This window comes from Entelurus aequoreus, linkage group LG03, assembly GCF_033978785.1.
Source record: "Entelurus aequoreus isolate RoL-2023_Sb linkage group LG03, RoL_Eaeq_v1.1, whole genome shotgun sequence".
Classification (NCBI taxonomy): Eukaryota; Metazoa; Chordata; class Actinopteri; order Syngnathiformes; family Syngnathidae; genus Entelurus; species Entelurus aequoreus.
In genome coordinates, this window is record NC_084733.1 from 93631162 (window position 1) to 93655796 (window position 24635).

At 37.4% G+C, this 24635-nt stretch overlaps 1 protein-coding gene across 1 annotated transcript; it reads left to right on the plus strand.

Annotated features, from left to right (window-relative positions):
- Positions 1-24635, plus strand: traf3ip2a (TRAF3 interacting protein 2a). The gene is made up of 10 exons (XM_062043277.1): positions 1-77; positions 592-737; positions 3630-3701; positions 3771-4067; positions 6476-6658; positions 13092-13180; positions 13256-13324; positions 13402-13506; positions 17181-17255; positions 19323-24635. Exons 1-10 carry the CDS (start codon positions 1-3, stop codon positions 19467-19469), a joined length of 1260 nt encoding a protein of 419 aa, XP_061899261.1. The 3' UTR covers positions 19470-24635.

The window sequence follows — 24635 nt, forward strand, 5'->3', positions numbered from 1 at the left end:
ATGGGTCCGTGGTACAACACACTCAACAACAACCATTCCTTTACAGAACACTTACAAGCCTTGGAAAAGATAAGTCTGTAAGTAAACTGTTTAACATGTTTATGTGGCTCAATATGAAGGTGGAAAGTGGCTCAATTTGATAGTAAGATGTGTATTGAAAAACGATTTTTGTGCACTAATTTAATGTATGTTTGAGGATTTAAAATGGCTGCCGGTCGCATATTTCCACCATGGAAATTGTTTTAACACTCAGCAGTATTTGTTGTCTGTATATCTGTGTAAAGCTAATGTTTACATATTATGTATTACATTTCAGTAAGTTAATTGAATCATATAGCTTATACATTTGTCATTGTGTGTATTTCAGTTTTACAAATAATAAGAAATAAGAGCCTAAATGGATTCATCTGCTTTGGAACTTTATTAGAACGTAATTCTGGATTGGTTGTTAGCTGTCTGCCAAGCTGTACAACCTCAACACATATAGTGAGGGCAGAACATACATTGTTCAATTTAATACAAAATAATAAATAAATAAATACAAAGTTTATACGTCTTCCTCATCGAGTGGGTGTGGCTTTTTGGGATCAGATTTCATTTGAGCCTGAGATCAGAAGCAAGTATGCCTCGCTCTGATTGGCTGAGAGGTCCAAGCTCTCGCTCTGATTGGCTGAGAGGTCCAAGCTCTGGACATACTTCCTGGTGGAGTCGGAACAGGTTCGTCCTGCGGCTGACAGGTAAGACCTTCGACTATAAAAGTGTGTTATTATTCCTTCTGCGTATCCAAACTTGTCCAATTCGTAAGTCTAAATCAACTTAATCGCTAATTGTTCGCGCGGCGCTACCTGCCAAGTGTTCGTTCTGCTTGTGTACTTTGTACTCAGGTGTGGTGTCCAACGTTGCATACAAAACATGTTTGTTTGTTTTTCTAACAGGCTAAAAATAATCAGTTTTGTGTCACTGATGACAAAGTTTGGCATTTTTTATTTTCATCAGTATCATCATTTCAACTTTTCCATGTTTTTGCTGCAGTTTTCTTGCTTCATTTTAAAGTCAGAATTATGTGCCATTTAAAAACAAGGTGCGAGCCAAACTATAGAGGTGGGCGGATTGATCCAAGTAGGGATGGTTTTGATACCAAAAGCAAGTATCAATCAATCAATGTTTATTTATATAGCCCTAAATCACAAGTGTCTCAAAGGGCTGTACAAGCCACAACGACATCCTCGGTAAAGTATCAGATCGATATTACTACAGTAATATCACTAATGTTTGTTATGTTGTTATTGTATTAGTACCATCAAACTAGGGTTGTTTCCATACCAAAATGTATTTCCATACTTTTCTAAATAAAGGGGACCGCAAAAAAATGTCATTATTGTAACAAAAAATGTTAGTGTACATGAAACATATGTTTATTATTGTCATTTAGTCCTTAAATAAAATAGTGAACATACTAGACAACTTGTCTTTTAGTAGTAAGTAAACAAACAAAGACTCCTATTTAGTCTGCAGTAACATATTGTGTCATTTATACACCTATTATTTTGTACACATTATGAGGGACAAACTGTAAAAATTTATTATTAATCCACTTGTTCATTTACTGTTAATATCTGCTTATTTTCTGTTTTAACATGTTCTATCTACACTTCTGTTAAAATGTAATAATCACTTATTCTTCTCTTCTTTGATACTTTACATTAGTTTTGGATGATACCACACACTTGGGTATCGATCCGATACTAAGTAGTTACAGGATCATACATTGGTCATATTCAAAGTCCTCATGTGTCCAGGGACGTATTTACTGACTTTATAAACATAATATGAATTTTTTTAAAAAGAAAATATTTTGTAACAATAAGAAATATTTATGTAATCATAGCAGTATCGACTAGATACGCTCCTGTACTTGGTATCATTACAGTGGATGTCAGGTGTAGATCCACCCATGGCATTTGTTTACGTTGTGACGCCGGTGAGCTATTGTATCCTCCTATTCTACTACACTACTGTATGTTAATGTTGTCATTATGGTGGTACTTAATGAATACTTAGGTCTACTACACTACTGTATTTAATGTTGTCATTATGGTGGTACTTAATGAATACTTAGGTCTACTACACTACTGTGTGTTAATGTTGTCATTATGGTGGTACTTAATGAATACTTAGGTCTAGTATTTAATGTTGTCTTTATGGTGGTACTTAATGAATACTTAGGTCTAGTATTTAATGTCATTATGTTGGTACTTAACGAATACTTAGGTCTACTACACTACTGTATTTAATGTTGTCATTATGGTGGTACTTAATGAATACTTAAGTCTAGTATTTAATGTTGTCATTATGGTGGTACTTAATGAATACTTAGGTCTACTACACTACTGTATTTAATGGTGTCATTATGGTGGTACTTAATGAATACTTAGGTCTACTACACTACTGTATGTTAATGTTGTCATTATGGTGGTACTTAATGAATACTTAGGTCTTCTACACTACTGTATTTAATGTTATCATTATGGTGGTACTTAATGAATACTTAGGTCTACTACACTACTGTATTTAATGTTGTCATTATGGTGGTACTTAATGAATACTTAGGTCTAGTATTTAATGTTGTCATTATGGTGGTACTTAATGAATACTTAGGTCTAGTATTTAATGTTGTCATAATGGTGGTACTTAATGAATATTTGGGTCTAGTATTTAATGTTGTCATTATGGTGGTACTTAATGAATACTTAGGTCTAGTATTTAATGTTGTCATAATGGTGGTACTTAATAGGTCTAGTATTTAATGTTGTCATAATGGTGGTACTTAATGAATACTTAGGTCTAGTATTTAATGTTGTCACTATGGTGGTACTTAATGAATATTTAGGTCTAGTATTTAATGTTGTCATTATGGTGGTACTTAATGAATACTTAGGTCTAGTATTTAATGTCATTATGTTGGTACTTAATGAATACTTAGGTCTACTACACTACTGTATTTAATGTTGTCATTATGGTGGTACTTAATGAATACTTAGGTCTAGTATTTAATGTTGTCATAATGGTGGTACTTAATAGGTCTAGTATTTAATGTTGTCATAATGGTGGTACTTAATGAATACTTAGGTCTAGTATTTAATGTTGTCATTATGGTGGTACTTAATGAATACTTAGGTCTAGTATTTAATGTTGTCACTATGGTGGTACTTAATGAATACTTAGGTCTAGTATTTAATGTTGTCACTATGGTGGTACTTAATGAATATTTAGGTCTAGTATTTAATGTTGTCATTATGGTGGTACTTAATGAATACTTAGGTCTAGTATTTAATGTCATTATGTTGGTACTTAATGAATACTTAGGTCTACTACACTACTGTATTTAATGTTGTCATTATGGTGGTACTTAATGAATACTTAGGTCTAGTATTTAATGTTGTCATAATGGTGGTACTTAATGAATACTTAGGTCTAGTATTTAATGTTGTCATAATGGTGGTACTTAATGAATACTTAGGTCTAGTATTTAATGTTGTCATAATGGTGGTACTTGGTGAACCACTGCACTACACTACTATTACCAATATTGCATATTTAGTTGTGGATATGTTGTATATTTAATACAGGTGTGCAGAGTCTACAGGTGTGTCCAGGTAAGCAGGCACGGATTCCAAGTGGCATGATGGACACTTCTAAAGGTAAAAAAACAAGATTTCATGTGACTGTAAGCAGTAATTAGTGGTATTAATGTCAAGTGTGTTGTGCAGGTGCTTCTCTGGACCTGTGGCCTGGTCAGAGTGTTCCCGTGGAGACGGATGAGAGCATGCACTACCAGCCATGTGGTGAAGGACCAAGCTTCGAGGAGCAGACGGTGCAACGGGACATCCTCCTTCGGCGTTATTTCAACACAAGTGACAGTGCTGCCAACTCTGAACTTTACTCACGTCCACTAACTAGTTGGACTGAAAACCAGCCTGAGAGCTCCGTGGATGAGTCCGAGGGCTTAGAGCCACCTCTCCCACTCGTGTCTGACGCCAACGCCTACTGTACCCAGTATCTTCCTGGTGAGTGGAACTGTATTTACTAGGGGTGTAACGGTACACAAACATTTCGGTTCGGTACGTACCTCGGTTTAGAGGTCACGGTTCGGTTCATTTTCGGTACAGTAAGAAAACAACAAAATCTAAATGTTTTGGTTATTTATTTACCAAATTTGTAAACAATGGCTTTATCATTTTAACATTGGGAACACTATAATAATTCTGCCCACGTTAATCAACATTAAACTGCCTCAAGTTGTTGCTCAGATTAAATACAATGACAAAACTTTTCTTCTACATATAAAAAGTGCAACATTAAACAGTTTCAAGTCAACTCATCATTAGGGATGATACTCGAAACCGGTTTTCCCGGTTGTTTGATAAGAAAAGAACCGAGTCCTCGGACTCGAATCCCTTTTTGAGAACCGGTACCCGTTATCGAGACCACTATAGTAAAGGAATTGAGTTGGTTCTTTATTCGAATCCCGTCCCGACCAGAAATGCTCCGTGGGACATCACAAGAAATGACGTCACGTAGCTCAGTCATTAGGCGCAGATAGCGAAAGCAGGAAAAACAATGGACCGGAAAAAGCGCTCCAAAGTGTAATAAAGTTCAAAACAAAAGCTATAATCCATCGAATAACTTTACTGAGAGATTTGAGCAGGGTAAAACACATGACCAACACTTTTACCACCAACCGGAAACATAGCAACCAGGCTAGCAACGCACCTCCTTTACGGCAGCTGTCGCAACGTTCTTAAAACAACCGCAGCACATACATATATATACAACATATCTCCCTTTTTTAACTTTTGTTTTTCTTTCCTTGTAAACAAAACAAAATCACACTGTATATGTGTTGTCTGTCTAATTATAAATAATGCAGACGAGGCGTGTTGGCTGAGTTCTTGACGTTTACTTTCACGGGTGACGACATGCAACAACACTTTTCGGGGCTACCGCGCATGCTCGTAACTCCCGTTGCATGCTGGGTAGTGTAGTTGTTATATTCTCTAGCTCATAACATTTTTCCCCCTATAAAGAAATAATGTTAACTCAATAAAGTGTATTTCTTTTTTTAGCTTTAGCTTTTCATTTTTTAGCATTGTAACCACATTTGCAAACAACTTTTCTCTTCATAGAATTTTCTTTCAATAAAGAAATAAAGTGCAAAAATGTCAAAGCATCATAACAAACAGTTATGTTCCAATAGCTGCAGAAGTGCACTTTTTGGAGAGCTGTATTATTTTCAGTTTTGTGCCCAAGGGACTGATTTTATTTAACACTATATTATTATTTATACACCTATAGTGATCACAGAGACAGGTTGTTTTTGTGTTACTGTATATATTTGTTTCTCTGAAAAATCCCACTTAATATACTTTGGGTAACAACAGTCAATATTTATTTATTTTACTTTATTTTTTTAGGTGGGTAACAGTCAATATTTATTTATTTATTAGATTTTATTTTTTCTTATATAATAAAAGTGAGCTTTTGTTAAACCAAATATTGTGTGTTTTTTTCCATATACAACAACCTATCTGGACTCCATAAGAGAATCGATAAGGAATCGGTTCGATAAGAGGATTTGATAATGGGCTCGAACTCGATAATTCCTTATCAAACATCATCCCTACTCATCATGCTTAATTTATTACAGCATTTGGGAAGCCTGTAGTGGATTTTTATGATGTAAATGTTATATTTGTATCAACATGTGATAGCAGGGACCCTGCCATTCAAAACTAGGCTGCTGCATTACTAATGATTCATGTAACTATAACTGAAAAAAATAGTACAATAGCAATAGGAGAGACTATTCATCCCTGAACACCATGGAGTTCATGTAGGCTTAATGATGCACTTACATTATTATATCAACTATCAGAGACAGAAACTATTCATTTAACATGATGTCCTTTTTTTGCTGCTTCAACACAGCTCAATCAACACAGAAAAAGGTCAAGTGAAATAACAGACAGACAGGGCTTTGCTGTCCGTAACACACACACACACACACACACACACACACACGGCAAAATGAGCTAACGTTACGCTAAAAGCTAATTAGCCTTCACCTCAAGCCAGGATTGCGAGCTAGAAGGTCGACGGGCTCATAGTGATGTTACTAGTAGTTGACTGGGAGGTGTTCATTATCATTTGGGGAGAGTCCGCAGCATGATGATTACCTGCTAAGCACCTACCTGCTCAACGCTGGAGCACTGACTACATATGTGCGCTTGTTTTACGTCTCTGTGAGAAGGAGAGACAAGAAAGAGTGAGTGTAGCGTAATGCCCGCAGCTAAAAGCAACTGCGTGAGAACGTATACTCCAATATCATCATATCATTTAAAAATGTAACCTTGTAGACGCATATCAAATATTATTTCCCTCACAATCTCCTTAAGCGCAGTCCTTGTCCTCGCAGGTGTCGGTCCACGGTGTCCGCGGCCGTGCATGTGTCGCCACCCGGCCGACCACAGGGACTGCCTGCAACACCCGCATGCCAGAGATGTCATGTGTGAGGCCGTCATACAGCATCCCAATCAGTCTGATCCTGGTCCAGGAACCAAGGAGACCAAGTGGACCGTCAGTCTCCCAGAGGAGTACAGTAAGTAACTCTCATTATATCATATTGCTTTTTACTCATATTTAGCTTTTGGATTCCAATCTTTGGTTTGTGTGGGTTCTGTCTGTGTTTGTGTGGGTTCTGTCTGTGTTTGTGTGGGTTCTGTCTGTGTTTGTGTGGGTTCTCTCAGCCTACAAGAACATGTCGGCCTACTTTCACCTCAATTAAAGTCAAGTCTGGGTTTTTTTGTGTGTCGCCCTGTGACATATTCTTACAATAGAACCTGCTTGAGTCCCTTATGTCCACCACCCGTTTATGTTGTCTTGGTCCACCCGCTTTTTAGGACCAAAAAGTGCCCGATTGAGTCGACATCAAATTTAACAGCCAAAAGAGTCATTTCTATGAAAAATGAGTCCGTTTATCAGGGCTCGGGTTGTACGGTATATCGGTTCTAGTATAGTACCGGACTTTGAATATGACCAATGTATGATCCTGTAACTACTTGGTATCAGATCCATACCTAAATGTGTGGTATCATCCAAAACTAATGTCAAGTATCAAAGAAGAGAACAATAAGTGATTATTACATTTGAACAGAAGTGTAGATAGAACATGTTCAAACAGAAAATAAGCAGATATTAACAGTAAATGAACAAGTGGATTAATGATCCATTTTTTACAGTTTGTCCCTCATAATGTGTACAAAATAATAGGTGTATAAATGACACAATATGTTACTGCATAATTAGGAGTCTTTGTTTGTTTACTTACTACTAAAAGACAAGTTGTCTAGTATGTTCACTATTTTATTGAAGGACTAAATGACAATAATAAACATATGTTTCATGTACACTAACATTTGTCGTTACAATAAAGACAATAATGACATTTTTTGTGGTCCCCTTTATTAAGAAAAGTATCAAAGTATCGAAATACATTGTGGTACCGGTACTGGTACCAAAATATTGGTATCGGGACAACCCTAATCAGGGCTGTATTCAAATAGTTCAAGGGGACTTATTACGCAAAAGCAACTTTTCTTACCTGTTGTTACCTGCTGTTGGGTATTTGGGATTTGCATAAGTCCCCGAAATTTGAAAGCAAACTTGGCAGGCATTGTGGAGATATTTATAAAACAATCTTGCCTTAACTCATACAAGAAACGAGCCGTTTGGAGTTTTTGCTACATATATCTATATATGGTAGCGATGTACCCAAAGTGCCTTGCGCGAGTCCGCCATAGTAGTCAAGAAGCTCCTTCTTTTTCTCTATCCTCATGTTGTGGGGCAGAACGGCTCGTACATGCACATGCATCCTCCGTTGTTGACATTTCTAAAACAAAGTAGCGTATACAGTGGTGGTCAAAAGTGTATGTACACGTGTAAAGAACATCATGTCATGGCTGTCAATCATTTCTACAACTCTTATTTGTTTGTGATGTAGTGATTGGAGCACATACTTGTTGCTCACTAAAAACATTCATGAAGTTTGCTTCTTTTATGAATTTATTATGGGTCTACTGAAAATGTGACTAATCAAAAGTATACATAATATTTGCTGACATGTCCCTTGGCAAGTTGACCTGCAATAAGGCGCTTTTGGTAGCCATCCACAAGCTTCTGCTTGACCACTTGACCACTAAATTGCTGCAGTTCAGCTAAATGTGTTGCTTTTCTGACATGGACTTGTTTCTTCAGCATTGTCCACACCTTTAAGTCAGGACTTTGGGAAGGCCATTCTAAAACCTTCATTCTAGCCTGATTTAGCCATTCCTTTACCACTTTTGACGTCATTGTCCTGTTGGAACACCCAACAAGACCCAACCTCCGGGCTGATGATTTTAGCTTGTCCTGAACAATTTGGAGCTAATCCTCCTTTTTCATTGTCCCATTTAAAGCAGCAGTTCCATTGTGGGAATTTTTCCAGTTCAACAAAAAACTTAGTTTTTTTTGTCCTGATTAAGAGGAATTATTTGACGGTTGAAGTGGGTTGAAAAGTAGTCGCCAGAAAAAAGGGTGGAAATAGGGCTTTGCAAAAAATGGAATTCTGGAAAATCCTGGAATTTTTTGGAACTTGGAAAAATGATAGTTTGAATGTCCAGGATGAGTTGAATGTGTTGAAGGTGGAATGGGTTGAAAAATGTGGAAATTGTGCAACTTGGAAAAATGTCCCATTCATTTTGAATGGGGAAAAATGTCCCTGAAAACTGGGAATTCTTGGAAATCCGGGATTTTTTTTTTTAATTGTTGAAGGAGAGCACACCATTTTGAAAAATGTGGAAATTGTGCAACTTGGAAAAATGGCCCATTCATTTTGAAAGGGGAAAAATGTCCCTCAAAAGTGGGAATTCTTGGAAATCTGGGAATTTTTTTAAATTGTTGAAGGTGAGCACACACATTTGAACAGGCTGAATATTTTGGAGTTGGAATGGTTTGAATAGGTTGAAAAATGTGGGAATTGTGGAACTTTGAAAAATGTCCCATTCATCTCAATGGGAATTTCATGGAAATTTGGGAATTTCGGGAAAAGCTGGAATTTTTTTGAAAATGTTAAGACTTGACTGTTCTGAATGAGTTGAAGTGGTTGGTGTTGGAATTTTTCAAATCGGTCGAGAAATGTTGAAGTAGTAACATTTTTAATTGAGAAATGGTATTCAGGAATTTCGGGAAAATCGGGAATTTTTCCAGTTAAAAAAATAACTTTGTTTTTTGTCCTGATTAAGAGGAATGTTTGGATGGTGCAACGATTGAAGTGGGTTGAAAAATGTGGAAGGAGTAGTCCACAGAACAAAAACATTTCCAGGGAATTCCTGGAATTTTTTGGAACTCATCCTGGAAATTCAAACTATCATGTTTCCCATGATAGTTTGAATTTCCAGGATGAGTGGAATTTGTTGAAGGTGGAAAGGTGTGAATAGATTGAAAAATGTGGAAATGGTGAATGTTTGAAAAATTACTCAACTGCTGAGCACTGCGCACCTGTCTGGGCGCGCAGTGCTCACTCTAAACAACTTGATGTCCCGATCAACGAAGCCTTGCGTGTTATCACTGGATGCCTGCGCCCCACCCCTGTGGAGCTACTGCCCATCTTAGCAGGCATCCAACCCGCTGAGCTTCGTCGCCAAGGTGCTGTAGCAACTCTGGCGGGCCGGGCAAACATGGATGAGAACCACCTGCTCCATGAAAGGCTCACACTCTCCTCAGAGCCAACGCCCCGCCTCCCCTCCAGAGACCCACTGGTACCAGCCGCCCTGAAGCTCCTGCAGCAATGCAGTGACAACAACATCAGGGCGGCTCACTGGGCGAATCACAAATGGAGCACGGACCTGGAGCATACCATCTCCTCCAGACTCCGTGACTTCATACCTGACACCGGCTCAATACCAGGCCTCTCACTACCACGAGTGGCCTGGGTGAGGCTTAACCGCCTCCGAACTGGTGTCGGTCGCTTTCGCTCAAACATGTTCCAGTGGGGCTTAGCACCTAACGCGACGTGTGAGTGTGGCGCGGAGGAGCAGACTGCCGACCACGTGATCCTGCGTTGCCCGATTTATCGTGCTCCTAATGGTTTGCGTGGCCTGGCGGACCTGGATGACTGCTCGGTGACCTGGCTCACTTCTGTGTGTCCTGACATATGAACGGGAGGGCCCCCCGGGCCTGGGGTGGTAAAAGGCATAGACCCTCGGCCTCAGGTCCGGGTGCCGGAAAACAGCTGCCCATACGATGAAGAAGAAGGTTGAAAAATTACCAATTAATTTTAAATGGGAAAAATGTCCCGGAACACCTGGAATTCTGGGAAATCTGGGAATTTTTTAAAATTGTTGAAGGAGAGCACACACATTTGAACAGGCTGAATATTTTGGAGTTGGAACGGTTTGAATAGGTTGAAAAATGTGGGAATTGTGGAGCTTTAAAAAATGTCCCATTCATCTCAATGGGAATTTCGGGAAAAGCGGGAATTTTTTGAAAATGTTAAAAGACTTGACTGTTCTGAATGAGTTGAAATGGTCGGTGTTGGAATTTTTCAAATCGGTCCAAACATTTTGAGGTAGTAACATTTTTAATTCCAGGAATTTCGGGAAATGCGGGACTTTTTCCAGTTCAACAAACAAAGTGGGTTGAAAAATGTGGAAGGAGTAGTCGACAGAAAAAAGGGTTTGAAAAAAAAGGAAATTCTGGGAATTCCTGGAATTTTTTGGAACTTGGAAAAAAAATATTTCCAGGATGAGTGGAATGTGTTGATGTTGGAATGGTTTGAATTGGTTTTAAAATGTGGGAATTGTGCAAGTTGGAAAAATGGCCCATTCATTTTGAATGGGGAAAAAGTCCCTGAAAACTGGGAATTCTTGGAAATCCTGGAATTTTTTTAAATGGTTGAAGGTGAGCACACACATTTGAACAGGCTGAATATTTTGGAGTTGGAACGGTTTGAATAGGTTGAAAAATGTGGGAATTGTGGAACTTTGAAAAATGTCTCATTCATCTCAATGGGAATTTCATGAAAATGTGTGAATTTTGGGAAAAGCGGGAACCTTTTTTTTTTTAAATGTTAAAAGACTTGAATTTGGAGCTAATCCTCCTTTTTCATTGTCCCATTTAAAGCAGCAGTTCCATTGTGGGAATTTTTCCAGTTCAACAAACAACTTTGTTTTTTTGTCCTGATTAAGAGGAATTATTTGACGGTTGAAGTGGGTTGAAAAGTAGTCGCCAGAAAAAAGGGTGGAATTAGGGCTTTGCAAAAAATGGAATTCTGGAAAATCTTGGAATTTTTTGGAACTTGGAAAAATGATAGTTTGAATGTCCAGGATGAGTGTAATGTGTTGAAGGTGGAATGTTTGGAATGGGTTGAAAAATGTGGAAATTGTGCAACTTGAAAAATGTCCCATTCATTTTGAATGGGGAAAAATGTCCCTGAAAACTGGGAATTCTTGGAAATCCGGGATATTTTTTTTTAATTGTTGAAGGAGAGCACACCATTTTGAAAAATGTGGAAATTGTGCAACTTGGAAAAATGTCCCATTCATTTTGAAAGGGGAAAAATGTCTCTCAAAAGTGGGAATTCTTGGAAATCCGGGAATTTTTTTTAAATTGTTGAAAACGTTGAATATTTTGGAGTTGGAACGGTTTGAATCGGATGAAAAATTGTGGCACTTTGGAAGATGTCCCATTGATTTCATGAAAATGTGTACATTTTGGGAAAAGCGGGAATTTATTTTTAGAAAATGTTAAAAGACTTGAATTTGGAGCTAATCCTCCTTTTTCATTGTCCCATTTAAAGCAGCAGTTCCATTGTGGGAATTTTTCCAGAACAACCAACAACTTTGTTTTTTTGTCCTGATTAAGAGGAATTATTTGACGGTTGAAGTGGGTTGAAAAGTAGTCGCCAGAAAAAAGGGTGGAATTAGGGCTTTGCAAAAAATTGAATCCTGGAAAATCCTGGAATTTTTTGGAACTTGGAAAAATGATAGTTTGAAGGTCCAGGATGAGTGGAATGTGTTGAAGGTGGAATGTTTGGAATGGGTTGAAAAATGTGGAAATTGTGCAACTTGGAAAAATGTTCCATTCATTTTGAATGGGGAAAAATGTCCCTGAAAACTGGGAATTCTTGGAAATCCGGGATTTTTTTTTTAATTGTTGAAGGAGAGCACACCATTTTGAAAAATGTGGAAATTGTGCAACTTGGAAAAATGTCCCTGAAAACTGGGAATTCTTGGAAATCTGGGATTTTTTAAAAATTGTTGAAGGAGAGCACACAATTTTGAAAATGTTGAATATTTTGGAGTTGGAACGGTTTGAATCGAATGAAAAATTGTGGAACTTTGAAAAATGTCCCATTGATTTCAATGGGAATTTCATGAAAATGTGTGAATTTTGGGAAAAGCGGGAATTTATTTTTAGAAAATGTTAAAAGACTTGAATTTGGAGCTAATCCTCCTTTTTCATTGTCCCATTTAAAGCAGCAGTTCCATTGGCAGCAAAACAGGCCCAGAGCATAATACTACCACCACCATGCTTGACGGTAGGAATGGTGTTCCCGGGATTAAAGGTCTCACCTTTTCTCCTCCAAACATATTGCTGGGTGTTGTGGCCAAACAGCTCCATTTTTGTTTCATCCGACATCACATGGACAAAGATAAGACCTTCTGGAGGAAAGTTCTGTGGTCAGATAAGAGTTGTAAAAATTGATGTACAGTCAAGACAGCCATGACATCATGTTCTTTACACGTGTATGTACACTTTTGACCACCACTGTAGTTCCAACTTCATCTGCCAGTCGATGGCAACTGGACTGCGATCCATTGAATGCCCTGAGAATGGACTAACTGGTTAAAAAACAACAATAATAACAACACAACTTAAAGACACAGATATTTGTAAAAAAGTGAATGGAAAAATATCAATCTCATCACCCTAGTATCGGCTTGATACTGATAATACGATACTAATGGAAGTGTTGTGACTTTGTGTCTTGGCAGGGAATGTTTTCGTCACATATTCGGTGGACATCGCTGTGGAGATGACTCCCTTCACCAAGTTTCTGACCAGTCACGGCTTCAAACCAGCAGTAGGTGATCCCACTTCTCCCCAACCTTTCATGTCCCTACAGAGTCCCTAAATCCTCCCCACTTTCACGCAACAGATTGATATATTTGACAGTCCCATCAGACGAATGGGCATCACCAGATGGATGGACAGATTTTTGAATGACGTAAGTCTCAGTGGTATACTTAAACAAATAAACATGTTTACTCACTGGTACATTCATAAAATGTGAACAATTTCCAGCAATCAGTCGTCATCATTGTGGCCATCAGTCCCAAGTACAAAGAGGTTGTGGAGGGGGATGGTAATGATGAGCACGGGATGCACACTAAATACATCCACAACCAGGTGAGTTGTCTCAGGTGAAGCTTGCGATGTCTTTCCTGTGCTGGATGGAAATAGTACACACCTCAACTAGATGATGTGTGAATGCTCCAATGCTGACAGAATGTAGTATGAATGGAAGAATCGTTTCAATGTTGAACAGTTTGCATTTCCAGGAAAACCGGAATTTGGTTTAGAACTTGGGAAAGGGTTAATTGGATGAGTTGAATGTGTTGAAGGTGGAATGGTTTGAATTGGTTTAAAAATGTGTAAATTGTACAACTTGGAAAAATGGCCCAGTCATTTTGAATGGGGAAAATGTCCCTGAAAACTGGGAATTCTTGGAATTAGTTTTTAAAATGTTGAAGGAGAGCACACAATTTTGAACAGGCTGAATATTTTGGAGTTGGAATGGTTTGAATCGGATGAAAAATGTGGGAGTTGTGGAACTTGGAAAAATGGCCCATTCATTTTGAATGGGGAAAATGTCCCTGAAAACTGGGAATTCTTGGAAATCCGGGATTTTTTTTTTTAATTGTTGAAGGTGAGCACACAAATTTGAACAGGCTGAATATTTTGGAGTTGGAACGGTTTGAATAGGTTGAAAAATGTGGGAATTGTGGAACTTTAAAAAATGTCCCATTCATCTCAATGGGAATTTCGGGAAAAGAGGGAATTTTGTTGAAAATGTTAAAAGACTTGACTGTTCTGAATGAGTTGAAATGGTTGGTGTTGGAATTTTTCAAATCGGTCCAAAAATGTTGAGGTAGTAACATTTTTAATTCCAGGAATTTCGGGAAATGCGGGAATTTTTCCAGTTCAAAAAACAAAGTGGGTTGAAAAATGTGGAAGGAGTAGTCGACAGAAAAAAGGGTTGGAGAAAAAAAAGGGAATTCCTGGAATTTTTTGGAACTTGGAAAAATGATAGTTTGAATGTCCAGGATGAGTGGAATGTGTTGAAGGTGGAATGGTTGGAATAGGTGGAAAAATGTGGAAATGGTGGAAGTTTGAAAAATGGCTAATTCATTTTGAATGGGGAAAATGTCCCTGAAAACTGGTAATTCTTGGAAATCCGGGATTTTTTTTTCAATTGTTGAAGGAGAGCACACAAATTTGAACAGGCTGAATATTTTGGAGTTGGAACGGTTTGAATAGGTTGAAAAATGTGGGAATTGTGGAGCTTTAAAAAATGTCCCATTCATCTCAATGGGAATTTCATGGGAATTTCGGGAAAAGAGGGAATTTTGTTGAAAATGTTAAAAGACTTGACTGTTCTGAATGAGTTGAAATGGTTGGTGTTGGAATTTTTCAAATCGGTCCAAAAATTTTGAGGTAGTAACATTTTTAATTCCAGGAATTTTGGGAAATGTGGGAATTTTTCCAGTTCAAAAAACAAAGTGGGTTGAAAAATGTGGAAGGAGTAGTCGACAGAAAAAAGGGTTGGGAAAAAAAAGGGAATTCCTGGAATTTTTTTGAACTTGGAAAAATGATAGTTTGAATTTCCAGGATGAGTGGAATGTGTTGAAGGTGGAATGGTTTGAACAGGTGGAAAAATGTGGAAATGGTGGAAGTTTGAAAAATGGCCCATTCATTTTGAATGGGGAAAATGTCCCTGAAAACTGGGAATTCTTGGAAATCCGGGATTTTTTTTAAATTGTTGAAGGTGAGCACACACATTTGAACAGGCTGAATATTTTGGAGTTGGAACGGTTTGAATCAGATGAAAAATGTGGCAATTGTGGAACTTTAAAAAATGTCCCATTCATCTCAATGGGAATTTCGGGAAAAGCGGGAATTTTTTGAAAATGTTAAAAGACTTGACTGTTCTGAATGAGTTGAAATGGTTGATGTTGAATTTTTCAAACCGGTCGAGAAATGTTGAGGTAGTAACATTTTTAATTGAGAAATGGTATTAAGGAATTCCAGGAAAAACGGGAATTTTTCCAGTTCAAAAAACAAAGTGGGTTGAAAAATGTGGAAGGAGTAGTCGACAGAAAAAAGGGTTTGAAAAAAAAGGAAATTCTGGGAATTCCTGGAATTTTTTGGAACTTGTAAAAAATGATAGTTTGAATGTCCAGGATGAGTGGAATGTGTTGAAGGTGGAATGGTTTGAATCGGTTGAAAAATGTGGAAATGGTGGAAGTTTGAAAAATGGCCAATTCATTTTGAATGGGGAAAATGTCCCTGAAAACTGGGAATTCTTGGAAATCCGGGAATTTTTTTTACATTGTTGAAGGAGAGCACACACATTTGAACAGGCTGAATATTTTGGAGTTGGAACGGTTTGAATCGGATGAAAAATGTGGCAATTGTGGGAATTTCATGGAAATTTGGGAATTTCGGGAAAAGCTGGAATTTTTTTGAAAAAGACTTGACTGTTCTGAATGAGTTGAAATGGTTGGTGTTGGAATTTTTCGAATCGGTCGAGAAATGTTGAAGTAGTAACATTTTTAATTGAGAAATGGTATTCAGGAATTTTGGGAAAACTGGGAATTTTTCCAGTTCAAAAAATAACTTTGTTTTTTGTCCTGATTAAGAGGAATGTTTTGAAGGTGGTATGATTGAAGTGGGTTGAAAAATGTGGAAGGAGTAGTCCACAGAACAAAAAAATTTCCAGGGAATTCCTGGAATTTTTTGGAACTGGGAAACATGATAGTTTGAATTTCCAGGATGAGTGGAATTTGTTGAAGGTGGAAAGGTGTGAATAGGTTGAAAAATGCGGAAATGGTGAATGTTTGAAAAATTACCAATTAATTTTAAATGGGAAAAATGTCCCGGAACACCTGGAATTCTGGGAAATCTGGGAATTTTTCAAAATTGTTGAAGGTGAGCACACACATTTGAACAGGCTGAATATTTTGGAGTTGGAACGGTTTGAATCAGATGAAAAATGTGGGAATTGTGGAACTTTGAAAAATGTCTCATTCATCTCAATGGGAATTTCATGGAAATTTGCGAATTTCGGGATAAGCGGGAATTTTTTTGAAAATGTTAAGACTTGACTGTTCTGAATGAGTTGAAATGGTTGGTGTTGGAATTTTTGAAATCGGTCGAGAAATGTCGAAGTGGTAACATTTTTAATTGAGAAATGGTATTCAGGAATTTCGGGAAAATTGGGAATTTTTCCAGTTCAAAAAATAACTTTGTTTTTTGTCCTGGAATGTTTTGACGGTGGAACAATTGAAGTGGGTTGAAAAATGTGGAAGGAGTAGTCCACAGAGAAAAGGGTTTTGAAAAAAAAAAAGGGAATTCCTGGAATTTTTTGGAACTTCGAAAAATTTCCAGGATGAGTGGAATGTGTTGAAGGTGGAATGGTTTGAATAGGTTGAAAAATGTGGGAATGGTGGAAGTTTGAAAAATGGCCAATTCATTTTAAATGGGAAAAATGTCCCGGAAAACCTGGAATTCTGGGAAATCTGTGAATTTTTGTAACTTGTCAAAGAAAAGCCTGCGATTCCTGAATAGGCTGAACAGTTTGAAGTTGGAACTCTTTGAATGGGGTGAAAAATGTGCAAGGTAGAGCGCCAAAATGTGGAGAAGAAGAATAACAATAAATGAATGAATGTTGGAGTATAAAACATGTGTGAAACATGTTTGGAACATTCACACATTACAAAGTAGTTTGAATCATTTCAAATGCACACAAAGAATGTAAACACTACCTTCATTAAAAGATGTGAATCTTCTATTTGTTGCAGATCCAAAATGAGTTCATCCAACAAGGCTGCCTGAACTTCCGCTTTATTCCGGTGTTGTTTCCCAACACTACCAAGGTACCTAGCATGGAATACCGTGTTTTTCGGAGTATAAGTCGCTCCGGAGTATAAGTCGCACCGGCCGAAAATGCATAATAAAGAAGGAAAAAAACATATATAAGTGGCACTGGAGTATAAGTGGCATTTTTGGGGGAAATGTATTTGATAAAAGCCAACAGCAAGAATAGACATTATTTAAAATGTGTAAAGAATAGTGAACAACAGGCTGAATAAGTGTACGTTATATGAGGCATAAATAACCAACTGCTATGTTAACCTCACATATTATGGTAAGAGTCATTCAAATAACTATAACATATAGAACATGTTTACCAAACAATCTGTCACTCCTAATTGCTAAATCCCATGAAATCTTATACGTCTAGTCTCTTACGTCAATGACATCAATAATATTATACGATATTTGACGCTAATGTGTTCATCATTTCACACATAAGTCGCTCCTGAGTATAAGTCGCACCCCCGGCCAAACTATGAAAAAAACTGCCACTTATAGTCCCAAAAAATACGGTACTGCAGGAGCGCAGTCCAAGTCCACAATGAATTCTTCAATTTGGCTGGGAGAATTGAATTTGCCAGTTTTAATGTACAAACCCCAAAAGCAGTGAAGTTGTCACGTTGTGTAAATGCTAAATAAAAAGAGAATACAACAAATCCTTTTCAACTTATATTCAATTGAATAGACTGCAAAGACAAGATATTTCATGTTCACACTTACCAACTTTGGTATTTTTGGCAAATAATCATGAACTTAGAATGTAATGGCAGCAACACATTGCAAAAAAGGCATTTTTACCAGTGTGTTACATGGCCTTTCCTTTTAACAACACTCAGTAAAGGTTTGGGAAGTGAGGAGACACATTTTTGAAGTGGAATTCTTTCCCATTCTTGCTTGATGTACAGCTTAAGTTGTTCAACAGTCTCCTTCTGCTATTTTACTTTACTTTTACTATGAAGCCACGCTGTTGTAACACCTGGCTTGGCGTCGTCTTGCTGAAATAAGCAGGGGCGTCCATGATAACAACATATGTTGCTCCAAAAGCTGTATGTACCTTTCAGCATTAATGGTGCCTTCACAGATGTGTAAGTTACCCATGTCTTGGCCACTAATACACCCCCATACCATCACACATGCTGCCTTTTACACTTTCACCCTAGAACAGTCCCTGTGGTTCTTTTCCTCTTTGGTCCACAGTTTCCAAAAACAAATTTGAAATGTGGACTCGTCAGACCACAGAACACTTTTCCACTTTGCATCAGTCCATCTTAGATGAGCTCAGGCCCAGCTAAGCCGACGGCGGTTCTGGGTGTTGTTGATAAACGGTTTTCGCCTTGCATAGTAGAGTTTTAACTTGCACTTACGGATGTAGCGACCAACTGTAGTTACTGACAGTGGTTTTCTGAAGTGTTCCTGAGTCCATGTGGAGATATCCTTTACACACCGATGTCGCTTTTTGATATTACGTTCAAGGTGCATAATATCATGGCTTACGTGCAGTGATTTCTCCACATTCTCTGAACCTTTTGATGATATTACGGAGCGTAGATGGTGAAATCCCTCAATTCCTCGTTGAGAAATGTTGTCCTTCAACAATTTGCTCGGGCATTTGTTGACAAAGTGGTGACCCTCGCCCCGTCCTTGTTGGTGAACGACTGAGCATTTCACGGAAGCTGCTTTTATACCCAATCATGGCACCCACCTGTTCCCAATTAGCCCGTTCACCTGTGGGATGTTCCAAATAAGTCTTTTGATGAGCATTCCTCAACTTTCTCACTCTTTTTTTGCCACTTGTGCCAGCTTTTTTGAAACATGTTGCAGGCATCAAATTCCAAATGAGCTAATATTTGCAAAAAATAACAAAGATTCTCAGTGTGAACATGAAATATCTTGTCTTTGCAGTTGAAAAGGATTTGTTGTATTCTCTTTTTATTTACCATTTACACAACGTGACAACTTCACTGCTTGTGTACTCGCAGTGTGTATATAAAATGTTTATGGAGGGTTTCAAAGCAAAGCCACCATGATTGACATAAAAGCTCCTCATGTCTGTGTTGACGTAACAGGAACATGTCCCCCGCTGGCTCCAAAACACGAGGATCTACAAATGGCCCCAAGACACCCAGGACCTGCTGCTGCGTCTGCTGAGGAAGGAGCGCTACATCATTCCCCACACCGAGACACCCCTCACCATCAAAGTCATCCCGCTCTGAGGAATACTGCTTGTCCATATTCTGCTTACGAGGGAAGCTGGAGCCTATCCCAGCCTTCTTCAGGTGAGAGTCAGGCTCCGGACTTGCCTGAACTACTCACCACTCGTCTTATTTCTTGACTTTATTCCAAGGAGGTGCATATTTACAGAAGTGAGGGGGACCCTAACAGAAGGAACAATGGTGTGTTTGTGCCACTCAATGAAAAGTTGTACTGACAACAACTATGAAAAGATCTGAAAGAAGAGGAGTAAAGTATGAAATAGTGATAAATGTGTAGTCATCATGATTGTTTCTTAGTGTTGCTCTATTGAAAAGGGAACAAAAAAGGAGGGCAAAACTTGTCAGGTTCAAACTATTTATCAAACAAGACAAGAAGCAAAGAATCACGCAGAGACAACTATGAAAAGATCTGAAAGAAGAAGAGTAAAGTATGAAGTAGTGATAAATGTTTAGTCATAATGATTGTTTCTTAGTGTTGCTCTATTAAAAAAGGAACAAAAAAGGAGGGCAAAACTTGTCAGGTTCAAACTATCTATTAAACAAGACAAGAAGCAAGGAATCACGCAGAGACAACTATGAAAAGATCGGAAAGAAGAGGAGTAAAGTATGAAATAGTGATAAATGTTTAGTCATAATGATTGTTTCTTAGTGTTGCTCTATTAAAAAGGGAAGACAAAAAAAGGAGGGCAAAACTTGTCAGGTTCAAACTATTTATTAAACAAGACAAGAAGCAAGGAATCACGCAGAGACAACTATGAAAAGATCTGAAAGAAGAGGAGTAAAGTATGAAATAGTGATAAAGGTTTAGTCATAATGATTGTTTCTTAGTGTTACCCAATTTAAAAGGGAACAAAAAAGGAGGGCAAAACTTGTCAGGTTCAAACTATTAAACAAGACAAGAAGCAAGGAATCACACAGAGACAACTATGAAAAGATCTGAAAGAAGAAGAGTAAAGTATGAAATAGTGATAAATGTTTAGTCATAATGATTGTTTCTTAGTGTTGCTCTATTAAAAAGGGAAGAAAAAAAGGAGGGCAAAAATTGTCAGGTTCAAACTATCTATTAAACAAGACAAGAAGCAAGGAATCACGCAGAGACAACTATGAAAAGATCTGAAAGAAGAGGAGTAAAGTATGAAATAGTGATAAGTGTTTAGTCATAATGATTGTTTCTTAGTGTTGCTCTATTAAAAAGGGAAGAAGAAAAGGAGGGCAAAACTTGTCAGGTTCAAACTATTAAACAAGACAAGAAGCAAGGAATCACGCAGAGACAACTATGAAAAGATCTGAAAGAAGAAGAGTAAAGTATGAAATAGTGATAAATGTTTAGTCATAATGATTGTTTCTTAGTGTTGCTCTATTAAAAAGGGAACAAAAAAAGGAGGGCAAAAATTGTCAGGTTCAAACTATCTATTAAACAAGACAAGAAGCAAGGAATCACGCAGAGACAACTATGAAAAGATCTGAAAGAAGAGGAGTAAAGTATGAAATAGTGATAAGTGTTTAGTCATAATGATTGTTTCTTAGTGTTGCTCTATTAAAAAGGGAAGAAGAAAAGGAGGGCAAAACTTGTCAGGTTCAAACTATTTATTAAACAAGACAAGAAGCAAGGAATCACGCAGAGACAACTATGAAAAGATCTGAAAGAAGAGGAGTAAAGTATGAAATAGTGATAAAGGTTTAGTCATAATGATTGTTTCTTAGTGTTACCCAATTTAAAAGGGAACAAAAAAGGAGGGCAAAACTTGTCAGGTTCAAACTATTAAACAAGACAAGAAGCAAGGAATCACACAGAGACAACTATGAAAAGATCTGAAAGAAGAAGAGTAAAGTATGAAATAGTGATAAATGTTTAGTCATAATGATTGTTTCTTAGTGTTGCTCTATTAAAAAGGGAAGAAAAAAAGGAGGGCAAAAATTGTCAGGTTCAAACTATCTATTAAACAAGACAAGAAGCAAGGAATCACGCAGAGACAACTATGAAAAGATCTGAAAGAAGAGGAGTAAAGTATGAAATAGTGATAAGTGTTTAGTCATAATGATTGTTTCTTAGTGTTGCTCTATTAAAAAGGGAAGAAGAAAAGGAGGGCAAAACTTGTCAGGTTCAAACTATTAAACAAGACAAGAAGCAAGGAATCACGCAGAGACAACTATGAAAAGATCTGAAAGAAGAAGAGTAAAGTATGAAATAGTGATAAATGTTTAGTCATAATGATTGTTTCTTAGTGTTGCTCTATTAAAAAGGGAACAAAAAAAGGAGGGCAAAAATTGTCAGGTTCAAACTATCTATTAAACAAGACAAGAAGCAAGGAATCACGCAGAGACAACTATGAAAAGATCTGAAAGAAGAGGAGTAAAGTATGAAATAGTGATAAGTGTTTAGTCATAATGATTGTTTCTTAGTGTTGCTCTATTAAAAAGGGAAGAAGAAAAGGAGGGCAAAACTTGTCAGGTTCAAACTATTTATTAAACAAGACAAGAAGCAAGGAATCACGCAGAGACAACTATGAAAAGATCGGAAAGAAGAAGAGTAAAGTATGAAGTAGTGATAAATGTTTAGTCATAATGATTGTTTCTTAGTGTTGCTCTATTTAAAAGGGAACAAAAAAGGAGGGCAAAACTTGTCAGGTTCAAACTATTTATTAAACAAGACAAGAAGCAAGGAATCACGCAGAGACAACTATGAAAAGATCTGAAAGAAGAAGAGTAAAGTATGAAATAGTGATAAATGTTTAGTCATAATGATTGTTTCTTAGTGTTGCTCTATTAAAAAGGGAACAAAAAAGGAGGGCAAAACTTGTCAGGTTCAAACTATCTATTAAACAAGACAAGAAGCAAGGAATCACGCAGAGACAACTATGAAAAGATCTGAAAGAAGAAGAGTAAAGTATGAAATAGTGATACATGTTTAGTCATAATGATTGTTTCTTTGTGTTGCTCTATTAAAAAGGGAACAAAAAAGGAGGGCAAAACTTGTCAGGTTCAAACTATCTATTAAACAAGACAAGAAGCAAGGAATCACGCAGAGACAACTGAAAAGATCTGAAAGAAGAGGAGTAAAGTATGAAATGGTGATAAATGTTTAGTCATAATGATTGTTTCTTAGTGTTGCTCTATTAAAAAGGGAAGAAAAAAAGGAGGGCAAAAATTGTCAGGTTCAAACTATCTATTAAACAAGACAAGAAGCAAGGAATCACGCAGAGACAACTATGAAAAGATCTGAAAGAAGAAAAGTAAAGTATGAAATAGTGATAAATGTTTAGTCATAATGATTGCTTCTTAGTGTTGCTCTATTTAAAAGGGAACAAAAAAGGAGGGAAAAACTTGTCAGGTTCAAACTATCTATTAAACAAGACAAGAAGCAAGGAATCACGCAGAGACAACTATGAAAAGATCTGAAAGACGAGGAGTAAAGTATGAAATAGTGATAAATGTTTAGTCATAATGATTGTTTCTTAGTGTTGCTCTATTAAAAAGGGAAGAAAAAAAGGAGGGCAAAAATTGTCAGGTTCAAACTATCTATTAAACAAGACAAGAAGCAAGGAATCACGCAGAGACAACTATGAAAAGATCTGAAAGAAGAAGAGTAAAGTATGAAATAGTGATAAATGTTTAGTCATAATGATTGTTTCTTAGTGTTGCTCTATTAAAAAGGGAAGAAAAAAAGGAGGGCTAAAATTGTCAGGTTCAAACTATCTATTAAACAAGACAAGAAGCAAGGAATCACGCAGAGACAGAGTTCAATTTTGCTCATGAGGAGAAACGTTTGGGGCTGCACACACAGTTACAGTCTCCCACCACGCTCTGAGGCACAGCTCCCGCGCTCCTCTATTTATTCAGGAGTTCCCCAGTTAACATCGCCGAGGGAGTGGTCACACCTTGGACCGCCTTGTCTCTGCTTCGTCTGCGTGCCGCCGTCTTATCTTCCTTGGGGTGCTTGAAGTCCTCGGCTGTTAGCGGGCTAAAGCAAAGACAACATCTGCGGCGAGGCCACCCCTCATACGCCGTGGAAGATTACAAGTCGCGTGCCTTTGGACCGCTGCCTCCTGAAGTCGACCATGATCTCCTCGGTCTCGTCGACGTTCTGGACCAGCTTGTTGGTTCTGCACCAGTCAGCCAGATGTTTCACCTCCTCCCTGTAGTCCATGTCGTCGTGGTCACGGGCGACGCCCACTACTGTTGTGTCGCCCGCATACTTAATGATCCACGAGGGAAATTGTTCCACACAGTGGCTCAGTTACAAAGGATGGAAAGGGTAAGGTTGGAAAGGGTAAGGCACACAAGGGCACAAAAAGAGGGCGGAAACAAAAGGGATAAAGTAGACTAAAAATGTACCATAGTAGCAATATAAAATATAACATATATGTAATATTTACATATTATATAAACAATACATAACAAATGCAAATTACCATGTACAATATTACAGTTTATGTAACAGCTGCAGCAAAAAAAAGAAAAGAAAAAAGGATGGCATTAAAAAAAAAAGTATTTTTAACTCATTTTATTTACTTTTCTTATTCTTTAGCACATTTTCCAATTTTAATGTATTCTGTGCAACAGCTGACAATTTAAATGTGCAATAAATGAGGTTTTATGATTTGTTGGTCAAGTCCGCGATTCTGTCTTTAAAATGGCTACTTCCGGTTCCGGTGTTGGAATGTGAAAACACGTCCGATTTTTTTTTTTTTTTTCAGTTTCTCTTGATGTGTGCGTAATGGTTTCTGTACAAGTCGGTCCTTGTTGTGCCAAGTCTCAAATATTTTCTTCCAAGACAAAGACAGCGACACAGGGTGTCGTACCGCTTTTACTTTGAAAATAAAACCCATGACGTCTGCAAATGGAAATAAAATAAACATCCGTTTTGGTCTGTTTTGCGTTCTTGTTTACGAGGATTTTTACATTTTTGAATATAAGATGAAAATCAAATATTTTTTTGATATTTAGATATTACTTTTAAACAACAAAAAAATGTGGGCCAGTGGTCCGTGTACCTTCCGTTTATTTTATTTCTAATTCTGAAACGCAAATCAAAAAATAAAATTAGGGCCTTTTTTTTCGAATTTATTATACATGGCAGATTTTAAAACACAAAGGGTTGATTTTCATTCAAATATTGCCATAAAATTGGATTTTGTGCTGTTTTCCTTTGATGGATTACATTTT